The 16,293-nt window shown below is 42.1% G+C and overlaps 1 protein-coding gene and 1 long non-coding RNA gene across 3 annotated transcripts in view; both read right to left on the minus strand.

Moving 5' to 3' along the window:
* ABCD3 (ATP binding cassette subfamily D member 3) overlaps positions 1–16,293 on the minus strand; it is a 48,947-nt gene that overhangs the window by 3,607 nt on the left and 29,047 nt on the right. For both annotated transcript variants that reach the window (XM_081008646.1, XM_081008645.1), the window contains exons 8-22: positions 15,318–15,374; positions 12,880–13,022; positions 12,140–12,209; positions 10,508–10,577; positions 9,657–9,754; positions 9,475–9,566; positions 8,950–9,038; positions 8,795–8,867; positions 7,153–7,216; positions 5,360–5,437; positions 5,204–5,269; positions 5,025–5,114; positions 3,955–4,074; positions 1,987–2,091; positions 1,001–1,057 (exon numbers count right to left, since the gene is read on the minus strand). In XM_081008646.1, coding sequence (XP_080864772.1) covers positions 1,001–1,057; positions 1,987–2,091; positions 3,955–4,074; positions 5,025–5,114; positions 5,204–5,269; positions 5,360–5,437; positions 7,153–7,216; positions 8,795–8,867; positions 8,950–9,038; positions 9,475–9,566; positions 9,657–9,754; positions 10,508–10,577; positions 12,140–12,209; positions 12,880–13,022; positions 15,318–15,374 — 1,272 coding nt within the window. The remainder of the gene's footprint in view (positions 1–1,000; positions 1,058–1,986; positions 2,092–3,954; positions 4,075–5,024; positions 5,115–5,203; positions 5,270–5,359; positions 5,438–7,152; positions 7,217–8,794; positions 8,868–8,949; positions 9,039–9,474; positions 9,567–9,656; positions 9,755–10,507; positions 10,578–12,139; positions 12,210–12,879; positions 13,023–15,317; positions 15,375–16,293) is intronic.
* Positions 2,098–3,930, minus strand: LOC308478804. The gene is made up of 3 exons (XR_013987294.1): positions 2,715–3,930; positions 2,397–2,438; positions 2,098–2,297 (listed from the first exon to the last, which is right to left on the minus strand). It is a non-coding gene; the product is annotated as an uncharacterized lncRNA (long non-coding RNA).

The following is a 16,293-nucleotide window of genomic DNA, read 5'->3' on the forward strand; positions in this document are numbered from 1 at the left end:
CCTGGAGGAATCTGCTTTGGGAAATTAGGTACGGGATGAATGTGCTTATTGCCTTTTAAACTATGGTTTCATTTTAGCTATGTGCAACCGCCAACTATCACAGGAAAGTCATATAACAGTTCCTCAGAGCAGCTGCTTACCTGATCACCCTCACTGTGTCTCAGCTTCCTGATCTGTGAGTGGGTTTATATAGCATACGTGTATGTAGTGAAGGTGAAAAAATTATCTGAAACACTTCAAGCACTTAGGAGACCCAGCATTTTATCAGCCTTGTAACTAAGCCAGGGAAGTTACTAGCCTGATTTGCCTTTTGAACTACCCTGCTGAAAGTTATCTTTTACCAGACAGATTTGCACAACCTCTCTGTTCAGCTTGGTTTTACCAGCTGAGTGCCTTCTTTTGCTGTCAGCATGGAAATGCAGCAGCCTTGCAAAGGATAAACAGAACCATTTTCCCCTCATCCTCCTGTCTACACACTCACCTGCATAGAATTTCAAGTAAGTTATAGTGAGCGAGACAAGTAGCTGGAGATAAGGACTGTGTTATATAAAGATTACTGTCAGGTGTGTATTTTTTTTTATCTTAATCATCAGGGTAGCCACAATGGAATGGGGACTCACTTTTCATTTGCAAGAAAGCTATCTGATTGGGATAGCGACAGCTCATCATTTTTTTATGGCTATTTTTTAAAATTTCTCTCTTTCCTCTTTTCATTTTTTAATGGCTTCCTTCATGTTTTTAAAATGGCTAATTACTATTTTAACTTACACTATTAACCACCTTGTGCTCACTGAGGAAAAGTGAGCTATAAATGTTTTAAACAATTAATACGCTTCAGCTGGCACAATTATTTTGTAATTTTGCAAAAGTGCTGTGAAACTGTTTGTCTTATTATCGAAAACACTTGAGCTGGTAGGAACTCAAGGTATATCTTAACGAGCGAGGTATGAATTTCAGACATCAAAACACGCAACTTATGTTTAAACAAGATAAATCTTACCTCATGGTGTTTCCAAAGGGATTTTCTGTGAGATACAGTGAAGAGGGTGATACCAACCTAGAGTGACAGAATGTAAGATAAAGTAAGCTTTAAGCTTCATCCAAAGAAACTAAACTCTCAAAAGCTTCACATTACATGGTACAGGGAAGCTGTGATTTGATACCCCAAAGTCTATTTCTGAAAGCAACTGCTGGGGCAGAGGGGGCACAATTTGGAAGAGGGCTACGGTGTTGGAGGTCGGGGTGTGGACCCTTTTCGTTCCATACCAGCTCCCCACTGCAGAGTGCCCCTGCCTAAGTTATAACACATTTATTCTGCTGCCTGTAAATTTTCAGCTCCACAGCTAGTAGCTGCTCTAGGAAGGGGTTTGGGGTGCCAGATGGTTAAGCTCCCCTGTGACCCTAATGCAAAATGCATCCCCCTCCCCAGCTGCTTTCAGAAAATGACTCTCTGTTCTAATCATGGCTCTCATGCGGTTTGGTATCGCTATTAGACATATCACATCTCATATATGGACTCAATTTTTAAGTACCATTCATTACAACTTGGGCAGGGGGGCGAGAATTAAAGATGCACACTATCTTTCTCACTGACAATCAACAGAATTTGATTTTAAGAGAGTTAAATTTTGACCTGCCTTCTAAGGAATTGTTTGCAACTCTATGTTGGCAAACTGACTTTTACTTATCACACAGTAGAATGTATACCATCATGAATTTTGGTGCATCCAATGCACCAAAAATGTGCAGAAAGTTCCAAGTAAAAAACTTGCCAATTTGGATTCCCTCTCGCTCCGGGCATGTTTTGAGTATCCTGTGCTTTAGTCTAGGAGATGGTTGACCCAATCTAGGTATATGAACATAGGGCCGCTATAGCAATAAAATCTTATTGATACTTCTTGTTAGAACAGTTCAAAGTTAGAGTTTAACTGACAATGCAAACAGCCAATGGAATCTGAACAACAGAAAGTATGAACGCATACATACTTTCCGACAATGGCTGTAGATGTAGCCTTCCACGTCGACGCTAACAGCGCTGGTACATTCGTCCAGAATTGCAAACTGGGGCTTATGGTAAAACAATCTGGCCATCTGCAATGCAAAACCAAATGCAAAAGATCTAACACACGATATTGTGACATATTTCTCATTTACATTTTTATTAAGCATGGTATACCCAAACTAACTTTTTGCATACAAGAGAACTTTTTAACTAGCCAAATAAATATGTCATGCTATATGGAAGAGATAGCGTATATACTCGAGTATAAATCGACTTTTTCAGCACATTTTTTATGCTGAAAAAGCCCCCTCTGCTTATACTCGAGTGAGGGTCCCACGCGAGTGCATTTCCAGCGGCAGAGGCTGTTGGAGGAGGAGGAGGAGGAATGAGAAGCCTGAAAGCAGCCCTTTTGGGCTGCTCCTTCCTCCTCCTCTGCCTTTGCCGCTGTCGGTGGCAGCGGCGGAGGAATGAGCAGCCTAAAAGCAGCCCTTTCAGGCAGCTCCTTCCTCCTCCTCCTCCTCCGCCGCTGTCGGTGGCGGAGGAACAAGCAGCACGAAAGTAGCCCTTTTGGGCTGCTTGTTCTTCCTCCGACTTTGCCGCCACCAGCCTCTGCCTCTCAGCAGCACCCTAGGTAGGCAGGAGGACAGGAGGGGCTGGGGGGGGGAGAGAGAAGCCCCCTCTGCCGTGTGCGCATGCGCACATGCACACACACACTCCGGCCCACCAGGAGGTTTGTGGTGTGTTGAACCGGCTTATACTCGAGTCAATAAGTTTTCCCAGTTTTTTGTGGTAAAATTAGGTGCCTTGGCTTATATTCGGGTTGGCTTATACTCAAGTATATACGGTAATTCAAACTCTAGCACTGGCATAGAACTACGAATTCATCCCACAATCCTCAAGACGGCAACAGTGTCCTTATGATCTTTGCATGTGGCAAAACACATTTTGCATGTAGAGCCACGGTGGGGAACATATGACCCTCAATAAGTTGCTGGACTACAGCTCCCTGACTATTGGCAGTGTTAACTGTGGCTGATGGGTACTGGAGTCCAACACCATCTGGAGAGCCGCAGGTTTTAGGTTTCTCCTGCTGTTAAAAAGGGCGAGAAAGCAGGTGATGGAGAGAACCTTGGTTGAGATCCTGGAGAGCCACTATCAGTCAGAGTAAATATTGGGCAAGATGCTGAACGAGTCTCACCTGGAGAAATAAACCTTCCTAAGCCACTATTCTTTCAGATATGCCAAAAGAACATGAGCACAAGAACACTCTTCCCTCCTGTGGTTTCCAGCGGCTGGCATTCAGAAGCACCGCTGCCTCCAACTGTACTCATATTTAATACTGGACAATTTTGCTCATATTTAATATCGGACAACAGCTTTGCTGCTGCCAGGCCTGAGGAATTCCCCCGCTCCCCTCCCGATGGTTTCAAGGAGCCAGGAGGAAACAAGATAGCTTTAATTATTATTTATTCAGTCTCTACGATAACAGACAAGAATTCACGTCTTGCCACCATAATGACGTTGCTCACTCTGACTCCTCCTCCTTCCCTCTTTCCCAGCAACACGTGCGCTCCTACGGAGTCTTCCCTTGGACAAATTCCTCTGCACATGATGCTCTTGTACCCTTAAATACTTAAATAAATGTAGATCATCTATGCTGTCTAATGAAGTGTCCGCAGTCAGCCCCTTTCTATTCCTGCTTCTGTTAAATCCTTGTAACTAGGCTGTTTGCTAGCATCTGCCTGATTATCTTGCTCATAGCTTGGCTGTAAATCAACACTCTCCCCCTCTTCCCTGTCAGTGGCAGGAGAAGGGGGAGGTGATCTCACCCACTTTTCAGTCTCTGCATTCCAGTCCCTGACAGCTGTTCTTAAAACAATAAATGCCTAGTCCTCAGTGTGGTGCTGGAAAATATAAACATTTTATAAAACGACAGTGTAAAGACCACATACGGCCATCCTCTGTTTCTCTCCTCCACTGAGAACATCCATCCAGTCCTGAACACTATCCCAGCCTCCTTCACGGTCCAGGATCTGACCCAACTGGACATTGTCCAAGTACTCCTTTAACACCTGGAAGCAAAACAGCATAGGTCAACGGGCTTGAAAATGTACTTGTTGTATGACTTATTTCAGTTTTCTCCACCATCTCCACCTCCAAAGGATGCTGAGATGGTCAGGGTCAAAATGTTTGATCACATATTGAACAGCACCAAGCCCTGCCAGCAAACTGGAGTGACTACTTTTCACTGCTGTCCATCCCATGCACTGAAGCTGAATGGAAGTTCACGCTGCTCATTATGCCAAAAAACAAAAACCAACCTCACAGTAGTTCTAAAAATTGTTCGGCCTTTAACACTACTGCCAAGAGGAAGCCTGGCTGCCATTTTCTCCCCAACCTCCCCCCCCACTCCCCCGAGGTGGGCAAAGCCATTCGCACTGTGGAGTGGCACTAAATCTCTCACCTTTTGGCCTTGAGATAGGACAGGAAGCAATCAGAACTTCTGCTTCACATGCATTTGGGCTCCCCAATTAGGGACGTAGCAGTGGGGAATCGGCCCTTTTGTGCATCTTGACTCCCATCTCGAGTGGAAAGCAGAGCACAGGGACCACGAGAATAAAGGATGTAGCAGCAGCCATTATGCCGCTACTAGGTTGGGCTGCATGTGGAGCTATCTTGCTTCATCTGCCTTAAAGGCACAGTAGCACTAAAGGAGATGTATTACACACGCCAACTACTATAATGGAACTTGCCTATCCATCTTTCCCCCTTTCTCATGTACCCTGTGTTTAACTTCGTGCTATAGTATTCACCACACTGCAACTACAACAAAATTGGTTGCATGAATTGGCCATGGCTTCCATCAAATGAAGTTTACTTACGAAAAAGAAGCAGTACAGCTATACTGTCAAACACTGTATGAAAGTTATGGTTTTGCTGCTGTTTTTAATGTTTACCTAAGTTTACAGTGAACTTCAGCTTTTACAGCAAAATAATAATAATAACTGGGACATTGTTTTACCTGGTCAGAGATTCCTTTCCTTCTCTGGTCATCTACGGTATCTGGGTAGATGACTTGGTCTCTGAGTGTTCCAAGAGTCATATACGGTCTCTGAAAGTAAATTGCCAGGAATCAGGACAACTTGATACACATTTTTAAAAACAACAAGAAATGCCAAAGGCTATGGCAGTTTGCTTTACCTGAGGAACATAAAACAGCTTTCCTCTCTCAGGCTTAGTCAGACAGCCACCAAACAGGGGCCACAACTGCAAAGATAAAACAAATAATAAAATTCAATGAATTGTGATTTTGCGCCTTTCGATGTTAAAGGTATACTTTTCCCCGCATTTACTTACCTCACCAAGGACACGGAAGAGAGAACTCTTTCCACACCCATTTGGCCCACAAATCAGAACATTTGCACCGGATCGTACCTGGAATGCAAATCATGTATTTAAATATTTTGAAAAAAAGGACTATGAGCAATATGGGTAACTGCTTAGTTTTTATTTGTATGTCAGCTCAACCTACTGTATTAACCAGGTCTCCTTATACTGTATTAACCACTGAACAAAATTATTGCTCCACAATGTTCTTTCAAGCGTGAGCACTCAAAATGGAAAACTTCAAATGAGTTGCCAAAAAATAATAATAATTAAAACAAATTCCAAACCCACTGTGTTCCTTTAAGCTAAAAAGTCAAATTCCTCAGTGTAACCTTTGCTCGGTTTCAACAATTGGAAGTCTTTAGTTAAACTTTAAAAGCTAGCAACTACTTAACTAGGAATCTGAGGATGCAGGAAATTACAATCAAATGAAGACCGCTTCCCTAAGTGAACTTACTAAAAAGAAAATACCACTAAATTCAGAGGACTACCAAGTAAACACGTTTTGGGTTGATTTGTAAGAAGAGGAGGCATATATGAAAGAATAAACTGGCTTACTTTCCCATTTTATAATTAGTACAGCATCTCCTTATATCCAGGACTATTCTAGATGTTTAAGAAAATGCTTGAACTCCCATGTGATTATAATAAAGTTTCACTTTAGAGTCACCCAACAGTGACACCTAGTGGTTTATAATTTGTTAAGATGATGATTCCAATGCACATATACCGTATTTTTCATCCCATAGGACGCACCTAGTTTTTTGGGTGGGGAAATAAAGGAAATTTTTTTCCCCTTTATTTCCCTCCCAAAACCAGGTCGGGGAATCCAAACCAGGTCGGGGAACAGCGGGATGGCGGCGCTGCACCTCCCCGCTGTCCCCCGAGCTTGTGGGGCTGCCCGATGTCTGCCCGAAGCGCGGGGCGCTCTGCTTCAGCGCGCCCCGCGCTCCGTTCAGCAGGCTGCTATCCGCAGCCTAGGGAGCCCTGCAGGAACTCCCGCGGGCTCCCCAGGCTTGCTGATAGCTTCCTGAAGCCTGGAGAGTGAGAGGGATCGGTCCGCACCGACCCCTCTCGCTCTCCAAGCTTCAGCGAAAGCCTGTATTTGCCCCATAGGACGCACACACATTTCCCCTTCATTTTTGGAGGGGAAAAAGTGCGTCCTATAGGGCAAAAAATACGGTAATCCCTGTGATTTGGCTGGTGCAGCAGATTTGCACACGGAGCTGCCAATAATACTTATGGACAACAACAAAAAACTTGTTAACTGTACAGAAACACTGTTAAAAACCATATGGACTGGACTATAAGGCTAAAACGAAGGAAACCATGAGTTGATCACATGGGTTCCTGATCAATATTGTTCTATTCTCACATGTTCTGATGAGAAAGTTTAGATTTTTCTACCCACCTACTGAATGCTTGGAGTTAGAACCAAATTCTATGTGAACAGATGGCTGATAGTATATGGATCTTTACCATTCCTTCTTGCCCTTCCACAGCCCCGGAAAAGCTTCTCTGGTGGGACGGGGATGACATTGGGAGAGGAGGAATCACCCCAAATCAGGCAAAGCTCTGCTAGTGCAAAGTGCCTCCACCCAATTTTGGATAACACAGGCCCTCTGACACTGTTTTATGAGGGTCCCCTGACCTTCCAGAGAAGTTTTTCAGGAGTAGGGGATGGGAAAGAAATTTGCTTCCCTCATGCAGACAATGGATGTATCCCATTCTTTCAAGATGAAATTGCTCACGTCATGACATACCTCGAAGTTGAGGTCTCTAATCAACATATCGCCATTGGGTGTTGCCAATGGAACATGATCAAACCTGCAAGGAAAAAAACAGATACTTTGCTGTTAATACTAAGAGACCATACTTTCTGAAGATACACAGACACCCAACCATGAAACAAACAAAGTAGTGGGTGATGTAAAGTCGAACTACTATGCTTTCAATCAGATGATCAATGTGGGCAAGCATGAACCTAGTCCAAAACTACCTTACACAAATAATAATAATAATAAAAATTATTGAATTTATATATCGCCCTATACCCGGGGGTCTCAGGGCAGTTCACAGAATAAAATCAAGATATAAAACCACAAAATACATAATGAAAATAAAAACAACAACCCAATAGTACGCCCCCAAAAAAACATTTTAAAAGGGCATAGGATGTCAAACAGATCAAACAAAGGCCTAGTTAAAAAGGATATAATGAAGGCGTCGGGTGAACCTCCCTGGGGAAAGCATTCCACAGACGGGGAGCCACCACAGAGAAGGCCCATTCTCGTGTTGCCACCCTCTGGACCTCTTGAGGAGGCACACAAAGGAGGGCCTCAGAAGATGTTCTCAGGGTCCGGGTAGGTACATATGGAAAGAGACAGTCCTTGAGGTATTGTGGTCCTGAGCCGTTTAAGGTAGACAGTGCAGTCGGACCAGGATTGGTGTAATATGCTCAAACCATCTTGCTCTGGTGAGCAAACTGGCTGCTGAATTCTGCACCAGCTGAAGTTTCCGAACCGTCTTCAGAGGCAGCCCTACGTATAACGCATAGCAGTAACCTTGAGGTTACCAGAGCATAGACAACAGTAGTTAGGGCTATCCCTGTCCAGACAGGGGCATAGCTGGGCCACCAGCAAAAGCTGATGGAAGGCACTCTGTGCCACTGAGGCCACCTGAGCCTCGAGAGACAGCAAAGGGTCCAGAAGTACCCCCAAGCTATGAGCTATGGTCTAGGGAACCACCCACTAACAGCGCCTCAGTCTTATCTGGATTGAGTTTCAGTTTGTGGGCTCTATCCAGTCCATTACCGAGGCAAGGCACTGGTCCAGCACTTCCACTGCCTCACCTGCAGATCATTGACTGGTAATTGCCTGTGCCAACTGGCTGCAGCTCTCCCAAGATCTCAGGCTATACAAATTATGTAAGTTATCTGCAAGCTTGTACAATTTGCATTCAAGTTCTCCTTTGGTATAATCTTACATGGTTAACGTTTCTTTCTCTCTCTCTTTCTTTTTTGCCACAACGTGCCTGGTAATGACTGCCAAAATCTCTCCTTGCGGTTCTTTTTGCTTCCATGCCACACTGAAGTAGGACAAGGTTAGCTCAGAACAAACCTCGGCTGCACAGAGAGTGATCAACCCCATGTCTGGGATTAGATAACGCTCTAAATCAAATATTGGTTTAGGTAACCATGGTCCAGAAATAAAAAAAGATAAAAAACAAGGGAAGAGCAAAGTGGTTGGGGGAGCTGCACATTCGCAGAGTCCTGCATAGTGGAAACAGACCGGTGAGCACTGAATTAAAAACAAAATTGTAAAAGTGTGGAGTGGAGTGGAAGTGTGTAGAACTGAAGAAGGCTAATGAGAGAAAATCTAACAAGAGAATAGATACTTTACATACTTGATAATATTATCTGCGATGACTATTCGTCCGGAGCCAGGTATCAGTGGCACAGCTTTTTCCAATTCTGAATCTTAAGTGAAAAAGAAAAGCATCCATTAGAAAGTGCACAAGTCTGACTATGAGTTTAAAGACACATCAAGTCCGCCATTTACCCTTTTCTTGGGCTAACATAGTCCGCTGATATTTGCCACTGTTCAACTCCTTCAGAACTTGCATTAATTCTGTAATTCGAGCGGTGAACCTAGAAGTTAAAAAAGGACACCTTATTAAAGTGTTTCCAAAAGCTAATTAAATAACCAAAACAGCTTAAAATGAAGGTGCAATAATGCAAGCAAGTCATAATTACAAATTAGACTAGTTCACAAATCACATTAAACTATTTTTTCCATTAACTATGATTTACACGCTGAACAAGGAATATGCTAATGCATGCTGTTAAAAAGTTCTCTCTCCACTCCTCCCCAGATCCTGGCTTGTCACGATGTCTGAACCTCGGTTCATGATTTGTTTCCTCCAAATAAACCACAAGTGCTAAGCCAAAAAGAAACCTTGGTTACCATTCATGGCTTGCATAGAAACAAACCATGAGTCCAGGTTCATATGTCACAACAAGCCATACCCTGACAGCTATACATTATTCGGAAGATAATGGCAATAGTACATATTAATGGTCTTACCCAGCCAACCGTGTCATTTCACGGCCTGCGAGAACTATCCTGCCAAGCGCTTGAGACATTCTCAGTAACATTCTTCCACTTTGGTAGTAATCCTTAAAGTGACAAAATGCGGGGTTGATCATGAGTAAACGAGCAAATTGCATGCTGTCCACTATAACTCAGCTCAGAAGCTTATTGCTTACCTCCAAAAGTTCCGCATGGGTACTATTCTGATGGCGAGGATGAGACAGGTTCAAAAACGGACGGCTAACAACCAGATAGCCAACGACGGTCGCAAGGTCTGAAATATTTTTTAGAAGTTTATTTCAAAGACAGCTATGAATACAAGGTTACAATGATTCTGAGGAAGATACATGAACCCAACACTAAGCAACAGCATGCAACTCTATTCTTTACTTCTCGTCAAACCCACCTGTTACACTCATTTCAGCTGGTTTCGTAGTTGTTTGGATCCAAGAAAGTGTGAGTGGAACTACGCTTGTGCAAGGCTACTTTTCCACACACCCACTCCTGACTAAAGAACCCCGAACATTTGTTCCGAGGGTTGGAGAGGACCATCTTTGATGTGACATGATAGAGGTGCTACAAAGGAGTGGATTATCTGCGGAAATGGGATAGCGGAGAAGTGCCCTTTGGCTTCTACAAGGCGCTTTTGGATCTAAGCTAACCAGTAGTGTTGTCAGGACAGGACTTTGGGGCAGAAGTTAAGGGGATCTATTCCACAAAATGAGGAGGGTGCCCAAACACAGCAGAGTTGGCGGATGAAGTAAGTGAATTAATACATTACCATCTAATTGAGTACAGAGTCTAAAATTACCTAAGTGCGCCACTGAAGTCAACAACTTGAGAGTGAGGCTATTATACATCATATTATAATTATTAATATTTAATAAATTTGTTAGTCGCTCTATCTTGCCCAGGACAACCTAAAATGACTTCCAGCCAACTCCCCCCACACCAACCACCAATGCAATTTATTTTTCCTCCAATGCGATCATCACACAAAAGGGCCAGGGGTGTTATGCACACTTACATTTGGCAACAATGGTATCTATGAAGCCCATAGTAAACCGGAACAAGATAAAATTGTGCAAGTGCTCCACCTATTGAAATGGGAAAAAGGGGGAGAATTATTTCAAGAGATTCTATATATTTAAAGCACTGAATCAATAGCTTCTAAAACAGTCTAGTTCACTGCCAAGCCAGCATTAAAATATATGTACATTTGTAGGAGCAATAAGAAAATAAATGTTGAAACACACTACAGTGCACAAGAGGGAATTGTTCCACCAAGGTTGGGCACTCCATATCCAATATCCCCCTTTTGGCAAGCTTGAAAATCCCAACTTCCATTTAAAAAGGATGACTAGTCTTCTCACAAGTAATGCTAAGAAAACACATGGGAAAGGGTAATGTGTATTTGCACGCACAATATTACAATAGGATTGTGCAGTGGATTAAAAACAAACAAACCCAAATCCTTGGCCAAAGATAGGGTGCTTCAGAGGGATGTGTGAGCTGTATGAGGTACCTTAAAGTGAATGGGTAAACACCTCCTGAAGCACTTTCTGGTGCCTCAGCAACTTGGATGCAAAAAAACAAAAAACTGCTGCAGGCAACTTGTCTGCTAGAAGTAAAACTAATGGATCTAAGCATACCATCTCAGAAAAAGGCCAGGGTGGAGTGAGGCAGTGCAGACAGGTGGGGAGAGAGCAGTGCGGCAGTGGAATGGATGTGAAGCGTAATTTCCCATGGAGTTATGATGGGTTAATCCTCAGCACTTCCTTAGCCTGCTTTCTTTCCAGCTAGGCTCACTTCCACTCTTAAAGCCCAGCTGGGAGAAAAGCAGCTGGGGGAGAGGGAAGCAGCAAGCAGAAGGGCACAGCACCCCGACTCACACCTTCATTGGAAATCTCACCCCTATCACTTACTGCGGTTGGGTGGTAATACATGTTTGAAAGCACAGCTCTGCCACTGTCTTGTTCAGTTCTGCCCATATTCCAATATAACCCCCAAATTCCTGCAGCTTTTCTTTAAATCAAACATGTTTACAGCAAGTCGAAGGCCATACCATCCAAATGATAAAGCTACGCTATTCCTCCCCCCCCCCCCATTTATTCTTTTGTAGAAAACTTAATCCTCTTTCAAACCTTGCTAAATCCTTTGGGTACAAAGTCACTAAGCAACTTCTGCTTCACAACGTTCATTCAATTATGTAAGCAACCTTGGGGTGGGTCACTAAATCGAACAGGATGATACAAAATGAATGCTTGGGAGATTGCATCCTTTTTAATGGTTACAGTGTTGGGTTAGGGATTGAGGTATCAGGAATCAACCCCTCACTTAACCATGAAGATCAGACACTGGGTAACCTTGGGCAGGTCACCATCTCTCAACCTAGCCTATCTCACAAGGCTGTTGCAAGGACAGAATGGGCAGGGGGACAACCATATATGCCAAAGTGAATTCTATGGAAGAAAGGTGGGCAATACAATATATAATACTATAGCCTGTGGAAATATATGCCACAAAGTAATTTATGCACTGTGTCTGGGGAAAATATATATTTTTAAATGACATAATTTCATTAGATGATCATCTCATTAACGATCTAGCTCTTCTGCAAAGAGCCATACACACACCGTTCTGCTTCATGCTAACTTACCAGTTTGCGGAAAGCTTTGTGAATGGTTTGCTTTTCTCTTTGATTCCCATTATAGAAAGCAATTTCTTCACTGCAAAAGGGGAAATGAAAAGAAGAATGATGATAAAATGCAAGGACTACATGCAACAAGAGCGACTAGAAATCAAACGTGGGCTACCTGTCCAGCGGAATGAGGCAGAACTCTGGTGAAAGAGTCAAGGGGCAACAGAAGGGACCACCCCCACCACTTCTGTCTGCAGGTAGGTGGTCACAATTTTGAATTCCCCCCCACATACACCAGTAAAAACACACACAAAAACACTCACAAAAAACCTTCTTGCAAGTCAAACATTAGAATAGAAAAGGGTGAACCTCACTTCTTGCTAGGCTAAGGATTTACAAAAAACAAATAGCACATGGGAGAATTCAAAAACATAATCCCTGCCATTTGCAGAGTAAAGCACTACTCTACCCTAACACTTTGTTCTATGTGGACTATGCCACCTGTAAGCCACACTTCAGAGCTGCTACAATATCAATCCAGGAAAACTGTCTCTTCTTTGAAATGGTCCCATAATAAGCGTTAAATAGTTCAGAATTTTTTTAGTTGTTTTAACTACAAGGAATTCAGGAGAACAGCTGATCTTGGGATTGTGATAAGTGCAAGTTAACAAATTTTTGAAAATAAAGAAACACAGAAAGGATCTTATTTCTTAGTTGGTCTTTATGACCCCCCAGTTTGCCTTGAAACAAATGCATACCTATTGGTAATGAGCCGGGAATTGACAAATCTGTACTCTCCTTCATATTTTTGTTCCGTGATAGTCATTTTACCAATGGGCCTTCTTAAACGTGTAAGGAAAAAGCCTGAAATAATCAAGTAGGCCATCATGGAAGCAGGGCCCTATAAATATGTAGGAAATACGACAAGAATTCCAAAACAAACTGGTTAGCGACCACAATTTTTTAAATTAACATTTGCACATGTATGTGTGATAGTTGCCCATGGGCAACTATCTATAGAAGGATAAAACACACACTGTTCAAATTGAAGACATATTTACATAGAAATTACTTAAGAACATTGCCTGCAATTGAAATCTCCAATGACACACAAGTTCCATGCAAGCAGACCTGCCCCATTCAATACTGGTGAATTAGCTGCATGCAAAGAGCAGTTTGCAACCTTAACTGATGAAGTAACATTTATTTACATAGAACCTCTCGATGAACTGCTGGAAAATCATAATAAAGGATTAAATGTGACATTTAGTACAATTTCCTAAGGAACATAAAGAACTCAGGTGTGCACACCTCATATTATGATTTATTAGATTAGAATCAATTAATAGCATAAAATAGTTTATTTACTTTATTTACTTCAATTACTATAATTAATGTCTAACAAATGAGTGCACCCAAAGAGATCCAGTTCTATTTTTATGATTTACTAATGCCTGTAAGAGATTTATTTCATGTCATCTTGTAAACTTTTACTTTGTAAAAATCACATTGCCCTGGTTTGAGCATCGTGCTAAATCAGTTTAAAACAAGCTATGGTTTAATGTGAACAAATAGTATGCACTAGCATGCTGCTCATTTTCACCAAACAGTAGGTCATTTTAATCTACGGTTTAATGTGATGAGCAAACTGGGCTACTACTGATCTCCAAACAGAGTTTTCCAAAGCTAAGCTATGCACAAGTCTTCCCTTTGAAGTCAATAACTAGGCAAGTAGGTTTTTAAATCCTTATTCAAAGCTCAGCCAGACTAGTTTTCTCATTCAATTTATTGAGTTCTCCCCTACTTAAAATACTTAGAGGGAGCCATATACACAGATTCTTTCAAAACTTTCAAAACCCTCATTCAATTTTATTGAGTGCTCCCCTACTTAAGATACTTGATTTTCCCTCAAGTATCTTAAGTAGGGGAGAACACAAGAAAACTGAATAAGAGTTCTGAAAGTTTCAAAAGTATCTGTATGTATGGCTCCCTGCAATAAAGAAGACTTTAGGAATGCGTGTACAGTGTTATTTTATATTGACAACAATATCTTCAAATCCTTTCTAACCTAAAGCTGGAATCCTATCCACGCTTAACTGGGAATAAGTCCCACAGAACAATGTGAGATTTACTTCTGAGTAAACACAAATGGGATTGCTCAACACAGTTATTCAAGGGAAAAGTTACCTTTTGGGGGGGTAAATGAACACTGCAGAAAACATTTCTCAAAGAAATATACTGATGAGACCAATAGATACAGGACGGGCTGCAGGAGGCACTGGGAAAATTGGTAATATAATCCTATACAAATCTCTTCAGAAGTTCCACTGAGCCCAGTGGGAGTTACCTCAAGGTAAATCTGCATAAAATTGCAGCCTTAGTGAAATTTTACTGAGGGATTCACTGCAGTTGAGCATCCAGGTATACAACCAAGGAAGACTGTTACAATCCTCAGCTGCATGTATCGGAACAAAACATTAGTATGGACAGCCCTGGCTTCTCTTTTATGGTACCAATGAATCCATTAAGATGCAGAACCTTAGCCTGAGCTAATGGTATTTCTGTTGTGCTGAATTATGGGACAAATGCAGTGGAGTCTTATTACCAGAAAAGGATAACAATAGGTTATTTAAAGTCTACCAGCTGAAATGTGGTAAAATACACTCTTAGCACACAGCAAGCTGAACCACACTGGAAAGAATGCAGACATGTGATAATTTCTTTTTTCACATGGTTGAATCTACCTCAGCCGGGATAAAGGGTTTTCAGGACAAACGCTTCCACAAAAAGTGACGTCGAACTATTGGCAAACCATTAGATCTGCTCAGAAATGGAAGCCAATGAAAATTCAACAGCTTGGCTATGATGCAATCACCTTCCAAGAGAACATGGATTGTATACGCTGGTAACTTGTTTGTCTGCATGTTATGAAATTAGCCTATAAAGTTTCAACTGCGGCTTCCCCTCATCTTTCAACATATTTCCAGTGACATCAGCATTGACTTGATAAATTTTCAAGAGCAGTTGCATAATAAAATGGCCTGGAGTGTTTGTGTATTTTTTTAAATGCTTTGGTTCCAAATGTTTCTGAATACTAGATCTATAGAAAGTTCCCTGATAATACATTGCTTGTGCTGTAGAACAAATGGGTCATTTGCAGAACAATTACTGTACATGATGAAAAATGTGATCTTACCTGAGCTCCTATTGCACTTGTTAGCTTGAAGATATACAAAACGATATCCAAAAATGGCTGTTAAGAGAAGGTTTAATATTAGTTATCATGAGGCCAAAAAAAAAAAAAAAGACACACAACTTTCAAAAAGTCCAAAAAGTACACAACTTCTAAACAAACTATCATGTTCTGCAAATAAACACAGCCAAATTAGGCCACACAACACTGAAATATAAGATTTATATTCATTCTCCAAGAAATCAGACATTCCATTTATTAAGCAGTGGTTGGACATAGTTCAGTACATAACACCATTCGATTTACCGTAGATTCCGGTGTATTAGGCGACTGGGCGTATTAGACAACCCCCCAAATTCCGAAGCAGCAGCGGGGAGGGGCGGACTCCGTGCCGGGAGAAAGCCGCCTGGAGTGCAGCGGAGCCCGCCGCTGCTTCAGAGCCGCCACAGCAGCAGCGGGGGGTGGGTTCAGCTCCGCGATGCCCATACCCGGCGTATAAGGCGACCCCTGACTTTTTAACCTCTTTTCTGGGGTTAAAAAGTCGTCTTATACACCGGAATCTATGGTAGAAAACGAAGAGTTCAAAACTTAAGACAATGCATCATCCTATCTATTCAGCCTATCTATTCAGTTTGTGTCGTCTGCTCTGCTCAACAGCTGTCTACAAACTGTCTCCGAGAAAGTCTTTCAAGTTTAAGAGAGGACTGAAACAAGAGAGACAACCGTCTGGGCCTTGATAATAATAATATTTTTTTATTTATACCCTGCCCTCCCCAGCCAAGGCCGGGCTCAGAGTGGCTTACAAGCAATAATAAAAACAAGATGAATGATTACAACTTAAAAACAAAAATAAAACACAACATTAAAATACTAAAATGTAGCCTCATCGCAGGAGGAGAAGGAAAAGAAAAAAGAGAGAGAGGGAGGGAGGGAATCAAATTGGCTCAAAGCCAAAGGCCAGGTGGAACAACTCTGTCTT

The sequence above is a fragment of the Podarcis pityusensis genome (genome assembly GCF_964106645.2).
Source record: "Podarcis pityusensis genome assembly, chromosome: 6".
Lineage (NCBI taxonomy): Eukaryota > Metazoa > Chordata > Lepidosauria > Squamata > Lacertidae > Podarcis > Podarcis pityusensis.